This window comes from Erigeron canadensis, chromosome 2, assembly GCF_010389155.1.
Source record: "Erigeron canadensis isolate Cc75 chromosome 2, C_canadensis_v1, whole genome shotgun sequence".
NCBI lineage: Eukaryota > Viridiplantae > Streptophyta > Magnoliopsida > Asterales > Asteraceae > Erigeron > Erigeron canadensis.
In genome coordinates this window covers 14,893,158-14,903,344 of record NC_057762.1, presented here as the reverse complement: position 1 = coordinate 14,903,344, position 10,187 = coordinate 14,893,158, and the positions used below count along the sequence as shown (strand labels likewise).

General features: G+C 36.5%; 1 protein-coding gene across 1 annotated transcript; it reads left to right on the top strand.

Moving 5' to 3' along the window:
* Window positions 1-3,852: 3,852 nt before the first annotated feature.
* LOC122587766 lies at window positions 3,853-4,677 on the top strand. The gene has a single exon (XM_043759932.1). The coding sequence runs from the start codon at window positions 3,853-3,855 to the stop codon at window positions 4,675-4,677; it is 825 nt and encodes a 274-aa protein (XP_043615867.1).
* The last annotated feature ends 5,510 nt before the right edge of the window (window positions 4,678-10,187 follow it).

Sequence of the window (10,187 nt, the reverse complement as noted above, 5' to 3'; positions counted from 1 at the left end):
TACTTGACTATTCGTATTCTTGTTCGTTCATCTAGGGTATTTGTGCTGTGCTGCTTTCAGGTGAGTTTCGTAGCCCCTCTTTTTATAAGTTTTTGGGGTGAAAAGTATACTTGTTCTTTAAACAGTTTGTCGATTTCTGTTTATGTTCAATATTGAGCCTGTGCGTATAGAGTTACTTATGTCATTTGACGTGCTTCTGTCTTGTCGTTTGTGTGTGATTATGTGTTTGTTGTTGTGCTTGATGACGTGCTTATTTGACGTGCTTTATATGGAGACTTGAGACTTTGAGACTATGGACTAAGGCAGGTACCGTAAGGCCAGACTTTGAGACATTGAGACTTTGAGTACTTCGGGTACATTGAGTACCTTGGACTTTGAGACTTGGACATGAGACTTGTGTACTTTGACTTATATGGCGTAACTCTACTCATCATATGTTGAACAAATACTTATTTTCGTACTTAAAAGAATCGACAAAAGACTTATTTCTTGACTAGACTTTTTGACTAAAACCTACGAACTCACCAACCTTTGTGTTGACACGTTTTAATATACTTTTTAGGTACTCAGACTAATCAGGGATAAAGACTTATATGCTAGGACTGGACTTCAGAGATTTTGCTCCATTGCTTATTATCAAGACTTTAAGGCTACATGCCTTGGACTATCTTGTAGATGGACTTATTGTATTGAGCTGTTGTAGCATCGTTTTGACTTTGAACTCATGTTTTGGGAATATATTTATTATATTCTATTTCATTTTAGCAGTATCTATGTAATTCCATGTCGTACTGTACTTTTCATGACACCTCATGTTTTCGCCAACGGTGGGGTGTTACACAGTGTCCCGGTCCAACAAGGAAGAATAAGCTAGAAACAATTGTTTTGTTGTAGCGGATCAAAGAAAAAGATTGTAGGTGTTTTTCTCTTAGCCGCTAAACAAAAATAAGAAAAGAGGGGGGAATCACTTGATTGGTATTGTAGAATTTGTTGTTCCCTACGTTGACTCAAGAAAGTAGTTAATTAGAACTGTCTTACTGCTTTCTTTATTATTTTCCTATATTAATATATTAAAGATAAAGAAGTCAAAAGAAAAAAGTAATGGTTTTATTTGTCCCTTGTATGATTGAAGCTGTCGAAATCATTAAAAGTTTTTATAAGGTTTATTGTTTTCTTTTACTGTTGTACTTCTTTGGTTTGCCAAAGTTGCAGAAAGAAGAAAGTAAAATTTTGGTGATATGTGTAAACCGAAATATGTATACGTGTGTGTAGTCTTTTATAAATCAGTAAACATAAATATCTAACTGTATGGGTCCCTTTCAATAGAGGTCAAGAAAAGATAGAATAGTTATAAAAAAAAAAAGAGGATAGCTGTTGTATTTTGTCAGATGGACTAGTAAAGAAAAAGGGTTCCTCATCATGGTAGTAGTACATGTGGAAAAGTGGTCCCTTTTAATTGTGTTGGTCGATTAACAAGAAAGAAAGAAGATTAAAATGGTGTTTGTATTTTATCTATCTATATATGTAGTACCTATATGTATATAATAATAAAGGGTGGTGTTTGTCCTTTGAGCTAGTGATAATTTACTGGCTTATTAATATCCGTAAACGAAACTATATAAAATATTAGTATTAAAAATACTTCACATATGGTTTATGATTTAGAAAGTCACGTGAACAACAAATATGTTGTTTCATGAGAGATTTCAATTTTAGAGTTTATAGTGTCAAATTTTATTTTGGGAATATCGAGGCTGCCATGTTTTGTCGGTTTGGTTGATGTATCTGTTGGTCGTTTATAGGTTGGTGGGAATATATAACAATCTTGGTAAACTATTGGTATCGGTGATTAACTTAGTTTTAATAACTAAACTCCCTTTTTATGTTGTTCAACTATGTCATGCATATATTGGGTGTGGGATATATGTTGGAGGTTTATTGGGTGTTGTTAAAGTATGCTTGGGTAGAAATGAGTTTAATGTTATATTATTGATATATGTAGCTTGTTAATTGCGTGGTAAATGATTTATGTGGACTTGTACACATAGTACACTAGACATGATTTAGGTTGTCATGTCACGTGCACATTTAAGGGCCCTAAAATATTATGTAGATATTTGTGTGATATATTTTTAATATATCTTTTGGTGAAAGTCTCGAGCATTGGTGTAAGAGTTAAGCTTAACCCACATGAAGTCTATTTAGGCGGAGTGTGCTATGGCGTCACTTGGAACCCTGATCATGTTCTCTTGTGAATACAACCTGGTGTTTAGAGTATTTCGGGTGTCGTGGTTGACCACCTGGTGTTAACGGAATACTCATAGATTTGGTTATGCCTATCCATAACGACATAGGTGGACCACCGTAAGGTCTACCCATCAAGTCGGGTGTGGGGATCCGTATTTGGCTATTTAGCCGCCTCACACAACCTTTATATGTAGTTTATTATGGCATAACCTTTTGTTGATTTATGCAGCTTATGTAGTTATGTGGATATTGGTGGCTATGGAGGATTGTTAGGCACATTATAGGATTTGATAATCCTTATTATGCAGTTTATGTTTTGTTATTTGTGTCTTTATATATGCATTAGTTGATTTATTAAAGTGTTTTAATTGGCAATCCTTTTATTTATACTAACCTGTTATCTTACTCAGCTTTAATAGCTGACACTTGTTTTGTGAAAATGTGTTGTTCCCTCAGGTTAGGCATTGATCAGTGGCTGGTAGCTTGCTTGTGAGATGGGTAGCTATTATTGGAGCTTTGGACGTTGGCTTTAGTTACCCATAGTTGCACTATTTAAGTAGACTTATTTCTTTAGCCCTTTTGGCTTTTATTACGCTGACTGTCTTTATTGAGGTTTATTGTGGATTTCATTTACATTATTGTGATGATACTGGTTGGTAACACCTTTTTAATACATTCATTATGTTTTATTGGTTCCGTTAGGAATCAATTGGGACTTTTAAAAGTCGCTTCCGCATTTTATAAACAGTGTTATGTTTAAAGTTGAAATTTTTTTTTGAAATCCATATTTTTATAAAGCAGGGTGTTACAAGTTGGTATCAGAGCAATAGTTTAAGTGAACCGTTGACCAGAGGTGTTGGTCTTGGACTTAAACTAGTGATGTATTGCACATTTAAGCTTTAGGAAGATTGCCTTAGGAAGGATTTGGGTTGAGAGTGAGAGTATGATTAATGCTTATATGTAATTGTAGTGTATATGCATATTTTTGTAGCTTAGCCTTATCTTCCTTACTTCTCGCTATACCTATAGCTAAATCTCTCGTTGTGATTTTATAGAAGTATGGTGAACACAAGAGCATGAATGGTGTTAATGGAGAAGGTGTCAGTAACACGAATAACAATGTGAATTCTCGTCCTACCGAAGCTGAAATGGCCGAATTGCTTCGCAGTGTCACCAATGAATTAACCAAGACAAGAGCTGAGTTGACTGAAATCAGATATGAGAGGAATTATCTGTTGAATCAGCCTGAAAGGTCAGGGGAGAGTTACCCTCGCCGAAAACGCCAGAATGAGGAACTATCTCCTACCCGTTCTTTCATGGGTAATACTTCTTCGATTCACTCTATTCATCGTCAGGATGACAGGACACTTGATGGTCGGGATGGTGATATTAACAGGAGGCGTAGGGATGATGACAGAAATAATCGTGATCGTGGGGGTAACCGTGATACGGTTCATGCGTATAATAATTTCATGAAATGCAAGCCGAATATTTTCAAGGGTGGTATTTGAATCTTGTGGTATTTTCAAGGGTGGTATTTTCAAGGGTGCTTTGGATTGGTGGAATACTCATCACACTATTTTGGGCTCAGCTTACATTTCTAGTATGACTTGGCAGTCTTTTGTTGGGTTATTTGAGAGGGAGTATTGCACTGCCAGGGACTTGGAGGTGTTGGAGCAGTCGTTCTTGACTCTCAAAAAAGGGGATAACTCTGTGGAAGAGTATGCTAAGTTGTTTACTGAGAAGATGACATTTTGTCCACATTTGTGCGCTACTGAAGCAGCTACTGTTACTCGTTTTGTGAATGGGCTTCTAGCTGAGTATCGTGGGTTTTGTAGGGGTAAAACTACATTGAGTTTGGCTGTTGATGAGGCCAAGCGTGTGGAGTATGATTTGGGGTCCAAGGTTAGGAAGGATGGTAATTCTGGCTTCAAAAGGAGCAATGATAGGTCTTCAGGGTCCAATAAAAGGTTTAAGGGTAATTCTTCTAATAGCAACAATGATAAGCAGTTGGGAAGTTGGTGCGTACGGTGCAAATCAAAGCATACTGGTCTGTGTTCTCCTAGTACTATGAGTTGTAGCAGGTGTACCGGTATGGGCCATCTTGCTAAGGATTGTACAGCCGAGCCTCGTTGTCATTATTGTAAGCATACAGGGCATCAGAAACCAGATTGTCCCAAACTGAAGCCTATCGATAACAAGAATGAGCGACCGAAGACTACAGCTCGTGCCTTCAACATGACTGCTGAGCTTGCTCGATCAGATGATGAGGTAGTTAGTGGTATATTTATTATTAATTATTCTCTTGCTAATGTGTTATTTGATTCTGGTGCAAATAGATCTTCTGTGTCTACTTTATTTGCTCCTAAGCTTGGTAAATTGACTCGCCCGTTAGATAAACCTATTGAGGTTGAGGTAGTTGATGGTTGAACTTCTATGGTTCGTGATGGGTTCTTTGATTGTTCTATAGAGATAGAGGGTCATTCCTTTTCTATTGACTTGCTACCTACTACTGTAGCTAGCTTTGATATTGTTGTGGGTATGGATTGGATGTCTAAGAATGGTGCTGTTATTCTCTGTTCTAAGAAGATTGTGCATATCACTATTGATGACTTGTGATCTGGTTATCATCAGTTGAAGGTGGATGGAGAAAGTGTTGCTAAGACAGCTTTTCGTACTCGTTATGGGCATTTTGGTTTGACTAATGCTCTAGCTGCTTTCATGGATCTCATGAATCGTGTTTGTCGGCCTTATCTTGATCATTTTGTCATTGTTTTCATCGATGACATTCTTATTTACTCTAAATCTATTGAGGAGCATCGTGAGCACTTGAGGACTGTTCTTGAGGTTCTCAGGAAGGAGAAGCTATATGCTAAATTCTCTAAGTGCGAATTTTGGCTTAATGAAGTTCATTTCCTTGGGCATGTCATCTCTAGTGAAGGTTTGAAAGTTGATTCTTCAAAAATTGAGGCTGTAATGAAGTGGGAACAGCCTAAGTCACCGATAGAGATTAAGTCATTTTTGGGTTTAGCTGGCTATTACAGAAGGGTCATTCAGGATTTCTCTCGTATTGCTAAGCCTATGACTGAATTGACAAAGAAAGGGGTGAAATTCTTGTGGACAGATTCACAAGAAAAATCTTTTCAGACCTTGAAGAAGAAATTGTGTGAAGCTCCTATTCTTGCCTTGCCTGAAGGTTCTGAGGATATGGCTGTTTATAGTGATGCTTCTGGTACTGGTTTGGGTTGTGTCTTGATGCAGCGTGGTAAGGTAATTGCATATGCTTCACGCCAGTTGAAGCCACATGAGAAGAATTATCCGACTCATGATTTGGAGCTTGCAGCAGTAGTTTTTGCTTTGAAGTTATGGAGACATTATCTTTATGGCACAAAGTGTACTTTATTGACTGATCATAAGAGCTTGCAGTATGTCTTTAACCAGCAAGACTTGAATGCGAGACAAAGGCGCTGGATGGAGTTGTTAAAAGACTATGATTATGAAATTAAATATCATCCGGGGAAAGCTAATGTAGTAGCTGATGCTTTGAGTAGAAAAGGACAGGGTCCCGTATGTCGACTTAATTCCATGGTTATTGAGGTGAAATCTGGGTTGCTTGAGCATATCAAGTTGGCCCAAGTTGAGGCTTTGTTACTGGCTAATATTGATAATGAAGGAATAGGTAAAAAGAAGAGAATTGAAATGGTGGTGAATAGTCGGGGTTTTCAGACCTTGAATGGTAGGATTTGGGTGCCTAAAGTCGGGGGTATACGAGAGTTGATACTTGAAGAAGCTTATAGATCGAGATATTCAGTTCATCCGGGTGCAACTAAGATGTATCGTGATCTTAAGCCATTGTATTGGTGGCCTGTTATGAAGTTAGATGTGGCTGAGTTTGTTCAGAGGTGTGTGACTTGTGCTCAAGTCAAGGCTGAGCACCAAAAGCCTTATGGTAAGTTACAGCAGTTAGAGATTCCAGAGTGGAAGTGGGATCACATTACCATGGATTTTATAACAAAATTACCCAGGACACCTAAAGGTAATGATATGATATGGGTCATAGTGGATAGATTGACCAAGAGTGCTCATTTCTTAGCTACACGTGAGACAACACCACTTAATAAGTTGGCTGAGTTATATGTGGATGAGATTGTGTCGAAGCATGGGGTTCCTTTATCTATTGTTTCAGATTGAGACAGTCGATTTAACTCTAACTTTTGGAAGGGATTGCATCGAGAGTTAGGTACTAGAATTCATTTGAGTACCGCTTATCATTGTAACACCCCACCGTTGGCGGAAACATGAGGTGTCATGAAAAGTACAGCACGACATGGAATTGCATAGATACTTCTAAATGAAATAGAATATAATAAATATATTCCCAAAACATGAGTTCAAAGTCATAATGATGCTAGAACAACTTAATACAATAAGTCATTAAACGGTATAGTCTAAGGCATGTAGCCTTAAAGTCTGACATCAGTAATGGAGCAAAAATCTCCGTAGTCCAGTCCTAGCATAAAACTCCTTATCCCTGATTAGGCTGAGTACCTGAAAAGTATACTAAAACGTGTGAACACAAAGGTTGGTGAGTTCGTAGGTTTTTGTCAAAAAGTCTATTCAAAGAAATAAGTCTTTTGTCGATTCTTTTAAGTCAAAATAAGTATTTGTTCAATATATAATGAGCAGAGTTACGCCATATAAGTCAAAGTACTCAAGTCTCAAGTTCAAATCTCAAAGTCACAAGTCTGAAGTCTCAAAGTCACAAGTCTTAAAGTCTGACAGACCTCAAAGTCTCAATGTTTCAAAGTCCGGTCTTACGGTACCTGCCTTAGTCCAAAGTCTCAAGTCTCCAATACACACAAAAAGCATGTCATAAAGCACAACAACAAACACATAATCACACACATACAACAAGACAAAAGCACATCAAATGGCATAAGTAACTCTATACGCACAGGCTCAATATTGAACATAAACATAAATCGACAAAACTGTTTAAAAGAACAAGTATACTTTTCACCCCAAAACTTGTAAAAAGAGGGGCTACGAGACTCACCTGAAAGCAGCTTAAGTATAAGCACCATAGAGTCAACAAACATGAACAGTTAAGTACACCTGAAACACGAACACTATCTGTCTAAAAGTCCTACATTGTCCACAAGTCACCCAGTGAGCACTTACTTAATTGTACAAGTCCATATTCTATACTAGTGTCTTAGGAAATGCAATTATATCTCGTCAACGTCATAATATTTAATAATAGTCTCATTTGTTCTTATAAATTGTCCAAAAGAAATACTCCTTTTAAATAAAATCATATTTTAATGTTTATATCAATGTCATTGATTATTATTATACCAATGTATAATTTATTTGGTCTTTTCGTGTCCATTGATCTTTATATTATGTATATACATATACATTTGTTCTTATTAAATTAGTCCTTGTATATATATATAAAATTGTCCATTTTAATTAATCCGTATATATATATACTTAGGTCCAATGTCCATGTTAACTTCCGATGTCATGTCATTTTGGATCCAATTATACTTTCACTTTGACCAAGAAACTCTAGTTTTGACTTTTGACCAAAAACCTAAATCAATTTTGACTTTGACCAATTAGAAGACTAATCAAAATTTTGACCAAGAATTGCTAATTAATCTCCAAAATTAACTTTAAACCCAAAATACATTTTACGACAGGTTTGACCGGCGTTGACCGACAAGAAAACAACTTACAAACATTAGATCTAAATAACAAATACAAAACAAAACAATTTTTGAAGCCAAAAATGTTTTCTGGCAGATTTGACCGGTGTTGACCAACGGTTGACCGACCCAAGAATCAAGAACAAGTCTAGATCCAACACGATACACAATCCAAATCATTTTACAACCTGAATCTATGCTAGATTTAACCAAGAACAACCATATATCATACATATTTTCGGATTTAATAATTTTCGGTTTATAAAAACATGAACTAGAACCAAAAATCGCATTACAACATCAAATCTTACCAAGATCAAAGATTTTGGACCAAAAGTTTATGGATTTAGAGGTTTTCGGTGCTAAACTTTTCGGATTCAAGGGTTTTTGGCTAAAGATTCTCGGATCTAAACTTATACACCCAAACATATACCCGAAATATATATACTTTTGGCCAAGAAATCGGATCTATATATTTATATAGATATATACAACCGAAAAACAAGTAATTTTGTCAAGAAAATCGGATCTAAAACATTTTAAGATCTATAACCGAAATAAAAATGCATTTATCAAAAACTAATTTCGGATCTAAGTATATAAATACATACTCATCCGATTTATACATATATATGTCTCAAAGAAAGTTGGATTTAGAAGGAGAAGAAGATATATAGCCGAAAATATGTGTGTGTATATATATATAGATAGAAAAATTCGTATATATAAACACATATATATATAACCGATTTATATATATATAAGAAATCTTGTGATTTTTGATGAATAAAATCATTTAAATTCAAAGATCTAAATTAATCTTACCCAAAAGTAAAAGAAAATAAGATGAAGATGAATAAAAGGTGAGAAGTGGTGGTAGTTTACGGCGGCTGGCGGTGGTTCTGTGGTGGACGGTGGCGGCTAGCCGAAATTGAGAGAGAAGGGCGGCCAAGTGGGTGAGAGGGAGAAGAGTGAGAGAGGTGGAGAGGAGAAATTAGGGATCAGGGCTAGGAAACTATGGTTTTTGTTTTTATTTTTATTTTTGTTCTTCCATTTTCCTAGTTCCTTTGACTTCCATATAAAATGGTTTGACCCAACAATTAGAGAAAACACGAGACTTGTTAATTTATTTCGTTGACACATTTGGATGTAACTTTTCAATAGCTTTCTAACGAATATAAATATGTCTATATTTCTTTATTAAATATTTAATTGGTTAAATTTTAAGTATTTCACTTAATTTGGCATTTCCACAAGACAACTAGTATTTCTCCGGTTCTCGAGTCCACGCACAATTTTTCTATAGTCTAAATGCTCATAAAGTCCGAATAGAAACATAAGTCCACTCGTTCCGTTAATAATGCCTTACAGACTAATGACTTTCACGCCCTAAAATACATATTCTAGTTATAAAGTCGCGTACATGAATGGAGAGAACTAAAGACGACCGGAAAAGTACTTCGGGAAAGTATCGCTCAGATGACGGTTGTCACAGCATTACCCCGTTAAAAGAATTTCGTCCCGAAATTCAACTCGCACTAGTCCCATCAAACAATTGGGGGTATGCTGTCTTGAAATGATCTTCCTGTTCCCAAGTATATTCAGACCCTCGCTTTGAATTCCAACGAACCTTGACAAGTGTATACTTGGTTTTCTTTAATTTCCATCCCTTGCGATCCAAAATCTCCACAGGCTCTTCAACAAAATCAGCTTATCGTCGATCCGGATTTCGTCTACAGGCACTTGAAGTTCCTCCTCGGCTAGACACTTTCTAACGCGACATATGAAATACATCGCGAACTCCCTTAAGCTCTTCCAAAAGTCTCAATCGATAGGCTACCTTGCCAGCTTTTCCTAGTACCTCAATGGTCTGATATATCCTGGTTTGAGCTTTCCGCTTTTGACAGATCTAACCACTCTTTTCCACGTGGAAACCTTAAGAAATACACGATCTCCGACACTTTATTCCAAAGGTCTACGTCTCACATCAGTATACTTCTTTTGTCGTTCACGTGCTAATATAAGTCACTCCTTAATTTGAATTATTTTCTCGGTAGTCTCTTCAATAAGCTTAGGTCCAACCAATGGACCATCACCAAAGTCAGCCCAAGCGACAGGGCATCTACACTTTCTTTTATACAATACCTTGAAATGGGCCATGTTAGTATTCGCGTGTTAATTAATGTTGTAAGAAAATTCTATCAAAGGTAGATCGTCATGCTCTCA